This window comes from Rana temporaria, chromosome 9, assembly GCF_905171775.1.
Source record: "Rana temporaria chromosome 9, aRanTem1.1, whole genome shotgun sequence".
Taxonomy (NCBI): Eukaryota; Metazoa; Chordata; class Amphibia; order Anura; family Ranidae; genus Rana; species Rana temporaria.
The window spans coordinates 161,943,601-161,961,420 of NC_053497.1; the positions used below are offsets into that span (position 1 = coordinate 161,943,601).

Below are 17,820 nucleotides of genomic sequence, written 5' to 3' on the forward strand. Positions count from 1 at the left end.
ATTTGAAAATTTCCATCTTGGATAATGAATTTATTGCATCTACTCATTTCAAAAAAACGGACCGCAATTCATATATTCCAGTTGACAGCTGTCATCACAAGTCCTGGTTACAGTCCGTTCCCAAGAGCCAATATCTGAGAATTAGGCGCAATTGTACTGATCATCAGGAGTTCCTGAATCAAAGTGGACTCTTGACTGAAAGGTTTCTAGAAAAAGGCTATTCATTAGGCCCGCTTATGGCCACTTTGGAGGAGGTTAAAGTACTGGATAGAGAAACTCTTCTTACCACGAAACCTCCCAAAGAAAAGAATTTATCTATGGTTCCATTTCTTACTACCTTCTCGACTCAACATCACAGTGTAAAACAACTCGTTAAGAAACATTGGCATATCTTGAAAAACGATCCCATACTTGGGCCTGTCTTACCCTCTGTACCACAGGTCATCTTCAGAGGTGCTTCAGCACTGAGACATAGATTGGCCCCTAACGTTATTGAACCTCCTCCCCCAAGGATGACATTTTTGGATTCCTACACAGGATTTTATCAATATAGGAACTGTCGGGTGTGCTCCCTTAATGGGTGCACACATAGACGGACCCATGTTTTCACTTCTACGTCCACCTCAGAGGAGCATAAGATTAAACCATTCATTACCTGTTCCACTGAGGGGGTAGTTTACTTGCTCCAATGCCCGTGCGGGCTGCAATACATCGGCAGAACCAAGAGACCCCTTTCGGTTAGGCTCAATGAGCATATTACGAACATACTTAATGGATTCGCCAACCATTCAGTGTCTAAACATTATTTACTATCACACAATAAAGACCCCTCTAAAACGTTTTTTTTGGGGATTGACAAATATACCCCACACTGGCGGGGGGGCTCTCTGGTTAGGAGTATTTCAAGACTTGAAATGGCTTGGATCCATAAGGTTAAATGCTACATCCCTCATGGACTGAACGTGGAGGTAGACGTTAATGCATTTATTAACAATTCTTAAATAATTTTCAAATATTCATAAATATTGTTGCTAAGGTGTTTTTATTTCATTTATCATTTATCATTATCATATTGGGCCATTAAGGCTTTTTCTACCTGCCTTTACTGATTATTTTCTCTTTAATTAGTGCTCTGGCACATTTAAGGGGTTTCTTATTATTTTTTGTCATCTGCAATTCAACTGCCAAACAAGAGCTTTTTTGATATTTACCCTTGTTAATCATTGTCCCTTAATTAACTTTTTGGTTTACCGAGGGGGATGTTCCTTCCTTCATCTATATACTTATTGCCAAAACAACTGACTAAAAATCATTATAGTATGAAGGGGATTAATATATGAGGGGTTTTAAGAGATTTTTATAATATTTGGGAGATTTTTTGGTGATTAGACCTTATCAAATTAATATTGGGTAAGGTTCTTCTGCCCGGTTTTGGCCATAGTGGTTGGCTCGACTCGAGGTTGTTCACACTTCCTATGTTATATTTATCATTGTTTGGTTTTCTTGTGTTTCGGGTGCTGCACTGAGATTGCATCAATCTCCGTGCGGTATCTGTTTACTATCCGTTTCGGTGTGGTTCATGGCTCCCGTGATTGGTTGATTCCTGTCACGTGATGCCATAGGTCTCGTTTCCACATCGAGGCTTGGTTTTAACTATGTGTATATAAGCGCGACACGTCATTGCGTCGCCCGTTCCCCAGACGACGTCACATACTGACGAAACGTACGTCGGGAGGAGAAGACGCTTTGACGTGCTGCGTCTTGGTCCCGGAGGAAGGGCGTTCGTAGTAGCCGGCCGGCTCGATTTTTTACGCTGTTATTGACTGTTTTTCATGTAAGTGCAACCTTTTTATTACATTTTTATTATCTACGGTACATCACTATGTGGATTCATTTCTTTTTTGGTGACACACATCGCTGTGGCTGCTTGTGAGAGTTTCCGACGCTTTGGCTGGTGAACTGGAGGCAATTTCTCTAAAGGCCCTGGCTGGGTTTGGCCACAAGCTGTTTGTCTTTATGTGTCTGGTAAGAGTCCCCCCTATTTGGTGATACCTATCGGTGGTGGCTTTTCCTTGGTGTGCTACTATAATTTGAGTTTTATTTGTGGTACATCACTATATGAGATTTTTTTCATGTACCTTGGATTTCCATCTTATCCACACATTTGGAGGATCACCATCTAGAGTGTCAGCGGCAGTTCCTGATAAAGACCCTAGCTGGGGGTTCCAGCTGCAAGCCTTGTTTGCTTGCCCATCTGGTAAGCGCATAATCAATTATTTATCCATTCACTGGTGGAGGATTCTATATTTGCTAGTCACGTTGTGTATGGGATTTAATATTTTTTCATTCAATATTTCACTCACGCAATGTGAATTTACACTACAATCTGTGTATACACCTGTTTACATCCTAAAAGCTTGAATTTGTATCCATTTGCACCAATGCTAACTCAGTACATCCCAATGGACCTAGTACATGATTGGCTCAATTTGATTTTTACTATGTGAAATTGTTATTACTCCATTTCCAGTCATGAGCCATTTTAGAAAGTGGGTGTTAAACTTGCCTTAACAGCGGCGCTGGCTCCTCTTGGTGAAGCAGAGCAGCTCTCTACGCTCCTCCCATCAGTCCCACGATAATCCTCTCCTGGCGTGAGTGACGTCACGCCGCCAGGACGAGCGCCGGGCGGGACTGTAAAGTGAGCATCATTCATCTGTTGGCAGGCGGCAAACAGGGGCGGGAGCGGAGCGGAACGTGTAAACGAATGCAACAGCAGCAACACAGACTGACATGCCACTCACAGACATGAGAGACAGTGTCAATCGGCGCGCAGGCGGCCCTGGATCACCGATCGTGTGCGAGAGGCGGCCGCGGCTCTAGAGGGGGGGGGGCGAGCGCCCTGCCTTGCCCTATGGAGCGGACGCCCATGGATGGCACTCTCCCAACACGCAGAATTTCACTTGCATCTTTATGGGGATGGTGACATACCTCTTCCCTGTAGCTCCTCCTTCCCATTGACACATTTTCTCCTGTTGCTAACGGAAACGGTGCTCTCCCAGCTGCACGTTGCTGACTCTCTCCATGAGGCGGCGTTGCTTTAAAATTGCCACGACGCTCTGTAGACAATATCCTTGTCTTGCGGTCCACTGACCTGACATCAAAGGCACTTCTATGGGCAACTGCACCCATCTGCTCACTCTTTACACTCAGAGCAGGCTTCTCATACCTTTGTTTTGCTGAAGCCTTGGACAAAAGGCATTTGAAAACTTCATGCCCCCACTCACTGCACCGCAAACAGCGCACCTGGCTCTCAATACTTTTCACATTGATAGCTGGCCGGGCTACACCAGCGTTGCCAGAGGCAACAGCATGCACTTTCCCTTTGATTTGGTTCAGCGCAGCCAGGTGCATCTTGCACCAGTCTGGGGCTTGTTCTGTCGGTAACAACTCCTCCAGCCATAAAGTTCTGTCTCTCATTTCTGCAGTCATTGCTTTGTGTTTGCGTTTTGACCTCCCCATCGCTGCAAACAGGCCAATGGTTTTTAACATAGTTCCTTTTTAACACAGGAAAATGTTGGCGTACTGTCTCCAAGACTTGCAAACGGCACACTTTCACATGCAGACTTCACTCTCTGCGGTTCTGCTTGAACCATCCAACTCACTGGGCCTTACCAAGTGGATACATCTTCTCAGGCCACGCTGAGCTCACTTCCACAGGTACACCACCTGTATGCAACACAGTCCATCAATTGAACTCCTGTGCAATGAAGTTCGCCTGGCTGCCACACAAAGCTAACAGCAGTTCACAGCAGAAAACTTTGACTTTCAGTTCACATTGGCTGCTCATCACAGTATTGCTGAAAAACACACAGTTTCTTTCTACTCACTGTTTTTTGTTGGTATGCGAGGATCTGGAACTCTTCCAAAACTGCCCGAAGCAATACCTCCACCATATGTAAGATTGGGGTTATTAGACTCCAGCGATAGATGCGTTTTCCAGTGAGTACGCCAGTCCAGAACTGCATTTTTAAGGGCCTGGTAGCCCACTTTTATTTAAAAGCACAAAAGTTCATAAATACAATAGCAGCCCTTGCAGGGGGTTCCACCATTCCTGTATCTTGCCAAATCAACAGTTTGCCTCCTGGCTGTCATACTTGCTGTCATAAGGCTGTTTCAGGCCTTTAGCCTAGGCCCCAGTTCTGTTCCTCAGAACAAACAGTTTCCCAGAGTTAAGCACACACCTAGCTTACTCCTATCAGCGTCTTGCTGCTCAATCATTAAGGACATCTGCCTCCTGCAGACATGCACACAGCCTCTGAGTCCTCTCAGAGGGATTTGGGAATTCACCTGATTCCCGGGAACAGACTTCCTGTCTGTGGGTGGGGCCCCGAGCGATAGTCAGGTCAGAAGTAAATTGCTGAACACACAGCTGTGCAATTAGTGTGTCTTTCTCTCCAACATATGGCGTAAACCAGCAATCTTTCCCATAGCACATGGTCCCACCCTCACAGTGTTCAAGTAGATCTTTATCTCTTTAAGGTTGCCTACCCCTGGTTTAGATTAAAGCATATTTATGTGTTAGAATTTCCCAGTCAAAGTCCAGACCTAAATCCAATTTAGAATCTGTGGCAAGACTTTGAAATTGCTATTCACAGATGCTCTCCATCCAATCTGACAGAGCTTGACCTATTTTGCACAGAAGAATGGGAAAAAAATGTCACTCTCTAGATGTGCAAAGCTGGTAGAGACATACCCAGTCAAAGGTGGTTCTACAAAGTATTGACTCGGGGGCTGGATACTAATGCACGCCACACTTTTCAGATATTTATTTCTAAAAAATATTGAAAACCATTTATAATTTTCCTCCCACTTCACAATTATTTGCCACTTTGTGTTAATCTATTATTATTTTGGGTTGCACTGTAGAGTGTCAGAAAGCTGGGTTTGTGTCCGAGATCTTGGGTCTTCCAGCAGGACAATGTCCCCAAACAAACATCAAAAAGCACTCAGAAATGGATGGCAACAAAGCTGAAGCTGAAGAGTTCTAAAGTGGCCAACAATGAGTCCAGATCTAAACCCCATTGAACACCTGTGGAGAGATATTAAAATTGCTGTTGGGGAAAAGGCGCCCTTCCAATAAGAGAGACCTGGAGCAGTTTGCAAAGGAATAGTGGTCCAAAATTCCGGGTGAGAGGTGTAAGAAGCTTATTGATGGTTATAGGAAGTGACTGATTTCAGTTATTTTTTCCAAAGGGTGTGTAATCAAATATTAAGTTAAGGGTGCCAAGAATTTTGACCAGCCCATTTTTTGAGTTTTGTGTGACATTTTGCCAATTGTTTTCCTCCCTTTTTTTGTTTTGTTCCAAAACACACAAGGGGAATAAACATGTGTATAGCAAAACATATGTTACTGCAATACTTTTCTGGAAATATTTATGGGATGCCAACCATTTCGGCCATGACTGTGTGTGTGTGTGTGTGTGTATATATATATATATAAATATTTGATTGTATGTTTTTTTTTCTTTCTTTCTCTTTCTCTTTTATTGTTTGAACTAGATAGACCTGTGTCTTTTTTTTTTTCAACCTAACTTTGTAAAATCATTTTTTTTTATTTGGTTTTGTATGCTCCCATGGTCTGGCTTGTCCATGGAAATGTATTGTCTCTTAATTACATGATCAATGCCCTTTAGTGAGCTACCCTGTTTCCTCGAAAATAAAACCTACCCCTAAAATAAGACCTAGCGTACTTTTCCAGAACGACTGCAATATAAGCCCTACCCCGTAAATAAGCCCTAGTTTAAAATCCTATAACCCAGTCTAATACAGTAGTACACAATGTACAATGTGTGTGTTTCTGTAACATAAATGCAGGGAAGAGAGCTCCGGAAGGTCACAAAAGCGCAGAGCGGTTCTATAATGAAGGTATTTGGCACAATTATATTACAGAAATACACACATTGTACAATATATACTACAATAATAGAGTGGATTACAAGATTTTACAAGCATTTTAACTAAGTTAACACTGGGAATTCCTAACAGGCAGGTCGAGAGAGGGGAAGAGAAGACAGCACATTACATGGTAAGACCTACCCCAAAAATAAGCCCTACTGTGTCTTTTGTTACCAAAATTAATATAAGACCCGGCTTATTTTCAGGGAAACACGGTATGTACATCTTTATTGGTAAATATTCAATTAAAATAGGTTGTTCTAAACTTATGTTTTAATACTGTAAGCCATTCTAAAGAATATTTTTTTCTTCACTGGATTGAGTAAGCACCAGGGGCTGCAATATAGGTGCCAAAGGCCCGTAGGTATGGCACCACAAATATTATTGGTTTTATTACCCAAGGACCAAAACAATATTCCTAATTTTAAGATCATTTTTTATATTTCAGTGTATTGTTCATTACAATGGAATTGATGGGCATTTTGGAACCAGGCTGTGCACCTAAAGAACTGATGTGGTAAGATAACCAGTTTTACTGTTTTTCACATTACAGGTAGACTTCTCATACAACAAGCCCCTTGGGGAAACATTTATGAACAAACTCTCTCAGCATTTTGTGGGGCTCATTCACATGAGCATATGCTTATTTTTTGCACAGGTTGGATGAAAAAAAAAAAACACAGATTCTTGCATCCACACAAGCAATTTGAATCCAGGGATCTTCCCCTGCTCTGCTATTGTTTTCCCGCTGCGCTGCAGCTGCTGATCAAATACTAGTTTTCCAGCAGGACTGTTCAACAAAAGGTGGTCTAATGATACAACAGAGAGGACTGAATTTTGATATGTGCATACCCAGCTTTACTAGCCAGCAACATCTGTGTCAAGATTTACATTGAAATTGAAATTGAAATTGAAACTTTATATATGACAATATTAGATGGATTGCTAATATTTTTTTGCATTGCAACAAGTATTTCTGTGTGATACTTATTGGCTGGGAGAGTCCTAAATAACAGCATAGCAACAAATTTCATATATTTTTAGTCAAGGTCAATCTATCATGGGGCAATATCACTTACTACATAACAAGGAATTCCATTGTATTACTATAGGTGGACACTAGTGGTTGCTCTTGTTCAACAGAAGTGGATAAAGAAACTCGACATCATGTACAAAATATTTTAAAACATTAAGATAATATTTTGTACAAGATGTTCAGTTTCTTTATCCACTTCTATACTGGGCACTTTCACCCCCTTCCTGCCTAGGCCAGTTTTTAGCTTTCAGTGCTGTCGCACTGATGAGGAGCCACTGATGGGCACTTATGAGGAGGCACTGATGAGGCTGCACTGATATGCAGCACCGATTAGGCGGCACTGATAGGCAGCACTGATGGGGCTACACTGATAATTAGGGCACTGATGATCAATGCCCTGATTATCTGTGTATATGTCCCCTGTCACGCTTGCCAGTTACCGGCTCTCCTCACACTGTGACGGCGTGTGAGGAAAGGAATGCCAATAACCGGCAAGCTTGTTTACATGTAATCAGATGTGATTAGACACAGCTGATCACATGGTAAAGGGGTGCTGTGATTTGCCCTTTACCTCAATCTGTGATCAGCTGTGTCTGAAGGACACAGCTATCACAGAGCACACCAGATGCATGCCCCAGGGGGCGTGGTTCTAGGAGGACATCTATGGACAAATATGGATGTAACCGGCACGCTGTAGCCATCTTTTGGCTATAGTACGTCGTTAAGTGAGGATTACCTGCAGTACAATCCCACAATATACATAGTTAGGGGTTGAGCACTATCCATTTTAAGTAGGGTTGTCCCGATACCGATACTACTATCAGTATCGGGACCGATACCAAGCATTTCCCTCAGTACTTGTACTCAGGGAAAATGCTCCGATACCTGACTCCCCCTCCGTGCCGCTGCCGTCCTCTGCTCTGTCCCCCCCCCTCCGTGCCGCTGCCATCCTCTGCTCTGTTCCCCCCCTCCGTGCTGCTGCCGTTCTCTGCTCTGTTCTCCCCCTCCATGCCGCTGCCGTCCTCTGCTCTGTTCCCCCCTCCGTGCCGCTGCCGTCCTCTGCTCTGCCCCCCCCCCCCCCGGGCCGCTGCCGTCCTCTGCTCTGTCCCCCCCCTCTGTGCCGCTGCCGTCCTCTGCTCTGTTTCCCCCCTCCGCGCCGCTGCCGTCCTCTGCTCTGTTCCCTCCCTCCGTGCCGCTGCTGTCCTCTGCTCTGTTCCCTCCCTCCGTGCCGCTGCTGTCCTCTGCTCTGTTCCCCCCCTCCGTGACGCTGCTGTCCTCTGCTCTGTTCCCCCCCCCTCCGTGCCGCTGCCGTCCTCTGCTCTGTTCCCCCCCTCCGTGCCGCTGCCGTCCTCTGCTCTGTTCCCCCCCTCTGTGCCGCTGCCGTCCTCTTCTCTGTTCCCCCCCCTCCGTGACGCTGTCGTCCTCTGTTTTGCTCTCCCCCTCCGTGCCGCTGCTTCCCCCCTCCGTGATCTGTGTCCCCCCTCTGTCAGGATGGAGAGCGGTAATAGGAGCCGCTAAACCCGGCTACTACCTTTTCTGAATGAACAGAGTCAGTGATCACTGACTCTGTCCATTCATATGACTGAGCATTGTAAACTGTGTACTGTGTTTACGATGCTTCAGTTTATGAAGCGATAGGAGCCTCTGTCTCCTGTCCATTCATTTCCAGTGCAGCTGAGAAAGGGACTGGGGAATCTGTGTCCCTAGTCCCTTTCTCTGTCTTAAAGGGGAGATGTCAGAGGTCTGTTAAGACCCCTGATATCTCACCAAAGCCCCCCAACAGGGCTAATTAAAAAAAAGAAAACGAATTTGCAATAAGTTTAAAAATATAATGTAAATAATAATAATAGAAAAAAAAACACACACTGACAATCCACTACAACCCCCCCCCGCCCTTAAAAAAAAAAAAAATCACTGTAAAAAAAAAAAAACTGTCAAATGACATTAAAAAAAAAGTATCGGTATTCGGTATCGGCGAGTACTTGAAAAAAAAGTAGCAATACTTGTACTCGGTCTCAAAAAAGTGGTATCGGGACAACCCTAATTTTAAGTTTGATAAGTTTTGGGCCTTATATAGTTTACCTGTATGGGATTGTTTCATTTATTTATTTTTTCCTCAACAAAGCTGAAGTTGCACGGTAAATAAAGATGTGTAGGAACTTGATGTAACTTGTAGTTTAAGGAACTTTGTAGTTTAAGATTTTTACACATCTAGTGAAAAAAATTGCTACAAAAGTATTCTGAAATATCTTACTGTTTATAGACTTGCAAATCACATGCAGATGTTACAAATCTTTAAAAAAAAAATGATTTAATATAATCGCCATTTGCGATTTGCAATGAATTGTCTAATTTACACTAAAACTAGTGTGACAATTTTTCCTCATGCAACATTTCTGCATCTGATAGCACTGCTGTAAGCTATTCCAATTAAAACCAGAACCTAGTGGTACATGACTGTGAAAACCTTAGAGCAGTGGAGCAGTGTGCCGTATTTTATTAGCCCAGAGTTAGACTGGGTTCATACTTGCAAATTGGACGCAGGTTTCCCCACATCCAATTCGCATGACAGGAGAGTGTGACTGGCTCTCAATACAGGCAGTTCACACATCTCTGGGGGGGCCACAGAGCGCACTGCAGAAGGGTGCTGTGCATCTTTGGCACCGTTTCAGGTCCGAATTCAGGCTAAAATTTGCACTTGATTCGCACCTGAACAGGGACACACCAGACCCCCTGCTGCGAACCGCTCCAGAAATAGTGTGAACCCAGCCTAAGATATCAAACAAAAAGCAACATATGCAGTATACCTAAAACTGTCCTTGTGAATCTGTCTTGTAGGTATGCTGATATTCACTGAGTGCACCTTTACCCCTATAGAAAATGACCTCTTATCTGAACTATTTGATCCTATTACAGAGCCATTTTAGGCTCGATTCACATCAATGCATGTTGCTTTTGAGTGTTTCTGCAGATCCTTCCTGATCCCCCATGAGGCAATCGGATATTCCCTGGATCAACTTTACCTATAAATGTTAGTACCCAGTTATATTATGTACATTTAGGAAAGTATCCAGGCCTTTCTTAAAGCACTTTACTGAGCTGGCCAGAACCACCTCTGCAGGGAGTCTATTTCACATTTTCACAGCTCTTACTGTGAAGAAACCTTTCCATATTTGGAGGTGAAATCTCTTTTCCTCTAGACGTAAAGAATGTCCCCTTGTCCTCAGTAAAGTGAATAACTCAACACCAAGTTCACTATATGCACCCCTTATATATTTGTACATGTTGATTATATCCCCCCTTAATCTCCTCTTTAAGAGTGAATACATTCAGTTCCTCTAATCTTTCCTCATAGCTGAGCTCCTCCATGCCTCTTGTCAGTTTGGTTGCCCTTCTCTGCACTTTCTCCAGTTCCCCAATATCCTTCTTGAGAACTGGAGCCCAAAACGGAACTGCATATTCCAGATGAGGTCTTACTAATGATTTGTACAGGGGCAATATATCTCTCTCTCTGGAGTCCATACCTCTCTTAATACAAGAAAGGACTTTACTCGCTTTGGAAACCGCAGCTTGGCATTGCATGCCATTATTGAGCTTATGATCTACCAAAACCCCCAGATCCTTCTCCACTACGGATCCCTCCAGTTGTACTCCCCCTAGTATGTATGATGCATGCATATTCTCAGCCCCCAAGTGCATAACTTTACATTAATCAACATTAAACCTCATCTGCCACTTAGTCGCCCAAATAGTCAGAGCATTGAGGTCGGCTTGTAAATTGGCGACATCCTGTAAAGACGTTATTCCACTGCATACCTTGGTGTCATCTGCAAAGACAGAAATTTTACTTTTGATCTCAGACCCAATATCATTTATAAAGATATTAAAAAGTACGGGTCCCAACACTGAACCTTGGGGTACACCACTGATAACCTAAGACCATTCAGAGTAGGAATCATTAACCACTACTCTCTGAATTCTGTCTTTTAGCCAGTTTTCTATCCATTTACAAGCTGATATTTCCAATCCTGTAGACTTTACCTTACACATGAGCCGTGTGTGTGGAACTGTATCGAACGCTTTTGAAAAATCCAGGTATACCACGTCCACCGTCATGCCTCTGTCTAAGGTTATATTTACCTCTTCAAAAAAAGAAATCAGGTTTGTCTGACAACTTCTCTCTTTCATGAATCCATGCTGTCTGTTGCTTAAATAGTTTTTTTTCCAGCAAGAACTCCACTATGTGGCCTTTTATTAATCTCTCCAGTATCTTCCCAGCTATAGAAGTTAAACTAACAGGTCTATAGTTACTTGGTAAAGACTTTGTTCCCTTTTTAAATATGGACACTAGATTGGCCCTGCGCCAATCCAGTGGTACTATTTCTGTCATTAATGAGATACAATGGCATTGAAATGACAGAGCTCAATTTACAGAGCTTCATATAATGTGTTGTGTGATGTTGTTGTTTTAATTTATGGAAGAGAAGAGAAAGTTGTCGTGACTGCATCGTGGTCTGACCAGGCACAAGAGATTATTAAAGAATTTAAATAGGTGGTCTATACGGGAAAACAACTTATGGGGATGAGAATAATGTGTATATTGTCTCCTTTTAGGGTTCTGTTCACCCCAACTGTCTAGAAGGGAATGTTGGTCAAGGAGCTGTCGGAAATTGAGGCGTTGAGGTTGTGATGGAGTGGGGCACTTATCTAGAATTGGGAATATTACTTGATTTGAGTCTCCACATACTATGAGGGTACCCAGCTTATGTGAATCCACTACAGAGAACAAGTGTGATAGAAATGAAAGAGGGTTTTTATTGGGAGCGTAATATGAAACAGTTATTTAATTGTGAAAGAAAGGTACAAAAGGGCGCAACAAGTGTAAATAATGTCCATATAAACACCAATGAATTATTTATAAAAAACGCACAACCAAAAAACGAGATCCAAAAAAATTCAAATAATTGCAAATGTAGAACTGGTAGCGAGATTGCTGTGTTCCACATTTAAGCTCCAACCACCGTGAACTCAGAAAGTGCAACGTGCATATTAAAGTGGTCACTGAATGCCCCTGCGGGGTAATCACATAGGATAGTGACAGTCCCAAACGGACCACTGTCAAAAAAACAATCAATCAATTTCTGTGTGCCTTTAGATGACAGTTCAAACGCTGTACATCGCTGGTGATGTTACAGGTACACTTTCTTATCCCACTAGAGCAGAGATATGCAATTAGCGGACCTCCAGCTGTTGCAAAACTACAAATCCCATCATGCCTCAGCCTCTGGGTTCATGCTTGTGGCTGTCAGAGTCTTGCTATGCCTAATGGGAATTGTAGTTCTGCAACATCTGGAGGTCCGCTAATTGCATATCCCTGCACTACAGAGTAGAAGGATCCATCAGCTGCAATCCCCTTATGGTATTGTACTCACCAAACTGCAAACATTCACAGCATTGAAAGGTCTTGTCAGGATAATCAGCTCCAAGAGCTCTCCCCCAGGTGTATGATGGTTTCACTCAGTGGGTATATGCGTGCAGCAAAGCGGACATGCAAGGAAGCAGAGGAGACTGCATATAGTGTAAAAACCCTTTATTTAAAGAATGATACCCCCGCAATCCATATATGTGTCAGGGACGTTCTGCCCGTTTCCGTAGGCGTGCGCCTATGCGCATGCGCGAACCACAGACCTCACGCACCTATGCGCGTGCTTGAATCACGGCCTTTGCACGCGCCTGTGCGCATGCGCACGTGTTAGACGCACCTTTGGCGACCAACGGCCTATAAAAGACGCTGTAGGAATGCTGCACCTTGCGGCTTCATCTGCGTCTCTTCCTTGTGTTCCTGTTCCTGTATGAAGCATTCTGTTCCAGTATATGACCCGGCTTCCTGACCTTGCTTCCATCTCCAGTCCTGACTTTGGCTTGTTGACCCTGCTCAGTTCTCTGCACATAGACGAAAAAAACTCTGGACAGCCGCACTCCAAAATGACTTAAAATAAAGTTGGTCTTTTATTGTAAAAAGTACATGCAGACACTGCAAACAACGAGTACAGAATGGCCGACGCGTTTCACGCTGCAATTCAGCGCTTAGTCATGACTAAGCGCTGAATTGCAGCGTGAAACGCGTCGGCCATTCTGTACTCGTTGTTTGCAGTGTCTGCATGTACTTTTTACAATAAAAGACCAACTTTATTTTAAGTCATTTTGGAGTGCGGCTGTCCAGAGTTTTTTTCGTCTATGTGCTACAATCAGCATTGTCGGCACCCTGGTGGTTCAACGACCCTTGATGATCCACGAGGCTCACCTGGAGCGGTGAAAGAATTGTCTGCTCAGTTCTCTGCTTGATTACCCGTTCCCAAGACCCAGCCTGGACTCTGACTATTCTCCTGCCTATCGTTTATGCTGTTACTCTGAAGTGTTTGACCCGGCTTGTCTGACTCCGCTGTCCTGCATCTGCTGCTCTGCTGACCTGCATCTGCTGCTCTGCTGACCTGCATCTGCTGACCTGCATCTGCTGCTCTGCTGACCTGCATCTGCTGCTCTGCTGACCTGCACCTGCTGCTCTGCTGACCTGCATCTGCTGCTCTGCTGACCTGCATCCGCGGCTTTGCTGACCTGCATCCGCTAGCCTGCCGACCGGCATCACCTGCTTCCTGTTCAGCGGTTCCAGCTTCACCAGCAGCAACAACCAGAACAGGCACCTTTACCACCACTGTCTCCATTCCAGTGGTCTCCACGCATCAGGCTCACACCCAGGTACGTAACAATATGCTTACAAAAATAAGATCGATTAGAGCTTGTCACTTAGAGGTCTGCATATATGGATATATGGCGGAAGCGTATATGGATTGCGGGTGTATCATTCTTTAAATAAAGGGTTTTTACACTATATGCAGTCTCCTCTGCTTCCTTGCATGTCCGCTTTGCTGTATGCATATACCCACTAAGTGGAACCAGCTGATTTTACATCTCTTGATTTTTATTCGCTGTTTTTCACGTAATATCTCTATAGATCTATTGTGGACCAGAGTAATTTATATGCTGGTAATTACATTGCCGCTAATCCCCAGTCCGTCCTTGCCAGAGAATGGAAACCACTTACGGTTTCCGAATTTATAACCTTTCTGGGCCTTTGCCTCTACATGGGCATACACCAATTTCCTAAGTTGTGAACTTATTGGTCCACAAGTCCACATGACTATATGCCCGTGTTCTCTGCTTCCATGGCCAGGAAACGATATGATCGAACGATCCTGCGGTTCTTGCATTTCAATGACAATGAACTTTGTCGTCCACGTGGAGACCCTGAATACGACCGGCTCTACAAAATTCGTCCCCTCATAAACCACTTCAACTAACGTTTTACAGCCTTGTATACTCCCCATCAAGTTGTCTGCGTTGATGAGTCCCTAATTAAATTTTCTGCCCGCTTGTCTTTCAAGCAGTACTTTCCCAGCAAGCGTGCCAGATACGGGTTCAAGTTCTATAAGCTCTGTGACAGGGCAACAGGCTATACATGGAGCTTTATGGTTTATGAGGGAAAATATAGTCAGGTAGAGCCAGAGGACTGCCCAGATTACATAGGGAGCGCTGGCAAGATTGTGTGGGACTTGGTGTCACCCTTATTCGGAAAGGGGTACCACTTGTATGTGGACAATTATTACACGAGCGTGCCACTTTTTAGTCACTTGTTTGATCATCAGATTGGAGCATGTGGCACTGTGCAACCTAATCGCTGGGGCTTTCCCCAGCGGCTTGTAAATTCCCGTCTTAGGTTGGGCAAGAGAGCCTGCTTGTCATGGTCTTACCTCTCTGCAGACTTCTTTCATCTGACATGTGCTGGCGGCCATATTGGTTCCTGGGCTTCTTATAACTTACCACACCCTGCGGCTCCTCCTTCCCACTGGGAGGAGCTGGATGCCTTGCACATATATAGGAGGTCTGTTGCTTCATTTCCCTGCTTGGTCCTCTTGTATTCACATTCTCCTGAGATTGTGCTGCTGCTTTTGGTTACCGACCCGGCTTCCACGGACTATCCTTCTGGCTCCCGATCCCTGGCTTCGTTCGGACTACCCTTCTGGCTCCTGATCCCTGGCTTTGTTCGGACTATCCTTCTGGCTCCTGATCCCTGGCTCCGGTGGAAGACTCTGCACTGTTTGATCATCGGTTTGGACTTTAACCTTGCTGTTTGGTTTTCAATAAAGCCTTCCTATTTCATTTATCTGTTGTTGTACGTCTGATTCATGCTTCGGTGACATTTGGACCAAGCCATGAATTCTGACGGTACAGGGCCACCTTCGCTACCCATGCTGGTTGCCAGACTGGATCAGCAGGATCACCTGCTGGGTCAGTTCGCTCAGGCGTTGCAAACCCTGCTTGCACGCACGGCTCATCTCGCTCCCATTGCCGATAGGCCGGTTGTCGCTCCTGGGTCCGCTCCTACTGCCACTCCGGTTGTTGCGCCAGAGTCTACCCCGACACCTGTTGTTGCGCCTGCGGTGTCTCGGGGTATGACCGGTTCTGCCCCCCTTCCGCAGCGCTTTGGGGGAGAGCCAACTCAGTGCCGAGGTTTCCTTAACCAAGTGGGCATTTATTTCAAGTTGCTGCCACATGCCTTTCCCACTGAGAGATCAAAGGTGGGCTTCTTGATCTCGCTGCTCTCGGACAAGGCCTTGGCCTGGGCAAGCCCCTTATGGGAGAACAACAATCCGGTGGTTGCCGAGTTTTCCGGTTTTGTTGCTTCTCTTCGGAAGGTATTCGATGTACCGGCTCGCTCTGCCTCTGCTGCGAAGCTCCTTATGTCCGTCAGACAGGGTTCACGATCGGTAGCCGAATACGCCATTGAGTTTCGTACCCTGGCAGCAGAGGTGGGCTGGAATAATGAGGCTCTGGTCGCTGCTTTCTCTCATGGTCTCTCGGATGCCTTGAAGGATGAGGTTGCGGCTAAGGACCTACCAGTGGAGCTCGAGGCTCTTTTTTCTTTCCTGATTTTGATTGACACCAGACTCAGGGAGAGACCTTCCTTTAAGGAGAGCCTGCGGAGGTCTCCTAACAGATTGGCGCCTACGTTTGCTGTCCCACCCGTTCCTCCCTCTCCTCCCACGCCTCCTGGAGTTGACTTGCCTGGGGGTGAACCCATGCAGCTGGGGTTTGCTCGCCTGTCCGAGGGGGAGAGGGCATTCCGGAGACGCGAGGGCCGATGCATGTACTGTGGTCTCGGTGGGCATTTTCGGTTGGCATGTCCGAACCGTCCGGGAAACGCTCGCACCTGAGATCCTGTCGGGGGCAGATCTTGGGTGGAGTCTCTTCGTCCCCGGTTTCCCGTGCTGATAAACCACTGATCACCGTTGTTCTCTCCTGGGTCGGGGGCTCGGTGACGACCCAGGCGTTGGTGGACTCAGGTGCTGGTGGATTTTTCATTGATAGTAAGTTCGCTGCCGCCAACTCCATTCCTCTGCAGGCTTGAGTTTCCCCGCTGGTTCTCGAGGCGATTGACGGCAGACCCCTCCAGCCGTCGCACGTGACTCATGAGACCCTTCCAGTGGGGATAGCCATTGGGGCCGTTCACAGGGAGTCGGCCTGCCTTCAGGTCATTTCGTCTCCACACTACTCGGTGGTCTTGGGGTACCCCTGGCTCCAGAAGCATAATCCGACTTTCGATTGGAGATCGGCCGAGATCCTCTCGTGGTCACCACAGTGTGGGGCAAGTTGTTGTGTACCTCTTCGGACTCTGTGTTGCCTCCTGAATACGAGGTGTACCGGGATGTATTCGATAAGGTGCGCGCTGGGTTCCTACCCCCGCATCGCCCTTACGATTGTGCCATAGATTTACAACCTGGTGCTGTTCCTCCTCGTGGCAGGGTCTATCCACTGTCGGTTGCGGAGAATGAGGCCATGGAGGAGTACGTGAAGGAGGCGCTTTCCCGTGGTCACATTCGCAAATCCTTGTCCCCGGCAGGGGCTGGATTTTTCTTCGTGAAAAAGAAGGGCGGAGAGTTGAGGCCTTGAGGTAAGGATCAAGGCTGGTGACGAGTGGAAGACCGCGTTCAACACCAGGACTGGTCATTATGAATCCTTGGTTATGCCCTTTGGGTTGTGCAATGCGCCCGCAGTCTTTCAGGAATTCATCAATGATGTTTTCCGTGACCTGTTGCAGCAGTGTGTGGTGGTCTATTTGGATGACATCTTGGTATATTCTGAATCCATGGAGGCCCACATTCTGGATGTCAAGCGAGTGTTGCAACGGTTACGAGAGAACAAGCTGTTTGGTAAGCTTGAGAAATGCGAATTTCACCGGTCCCAGGTAACCTTCTTAGGTTACATCATTTCCGCGGAGGGGTTCTCCATGGACCCTGAGAAGGTTTTGGCTGTCTTACAGTGGCCCCAGCCCAGTGGTCTTCGTTCCCTGCAGCGCTTTTTGGGCCTCGCCAATTATTATCGGAAGTTCATCAGGGACTTCTCCATGCTGGCCAAGCCTCTCACGGATCTGACCAGGAAGGGCTGTAATTCCCAGGTCTGGCCGGCCGAGGCCATCCGGGCTTTTGAGGCCCTAAAATCTGCCTTTGTGTCGGCTCCAATACTGTCTCATCCCAACCCTGGGTTGCCCTTTGTTCTCGAGGTGGACGCGTCTGAGACGGGAGTAGGCGCCCTTCTGTCTCAGCGTCGGACACCAGAGGGTCCTCTGCTTCCCTGTGGGTTTTACTCCCGGAAACTGTCTCCCGCGGAGTGCAACTACCAGATTGGTGACAGAGAGTTGTTGGCCATCGTGCAGTCTCTCAAAGAGTGGAGGCATTTGCTCGAGGGTTCGGTGGTTCCGGTTCTCATCCTGA

At 45.9% G+C, this 17,820-nt stretch overlaps 1 protein-coding gene across 4 annotated transcripts in view; it reads left to right on the forward strand.

Annotated features, from left to right (window-relative positions):
* Window positions 1-17,820, forward strand: part of RABEPK (Rab9 effector protein with kelch motifs) — a 342,909-nt gene that overhangs the window by 16,932 nt on the left and 308,157 nt on the right. For all 4 annotated transcript variants that reach the window (XM_040324880.1, XM_040324881.1, XM_040324882.1 and 1 more), the window contains exon 2: window positions 6,404-6,472. In XM_040324880.1, coding sequence (XP_040180814.1) covers window positions 6,420-6,472 — 53 coding nt within the window. In that variant the 5' untranslated portion in view covers window positions 6,404-6,419. The remainder of the gene's footprint in view (window positions 1-6,403; window positions 6,473-17,820) is intronic.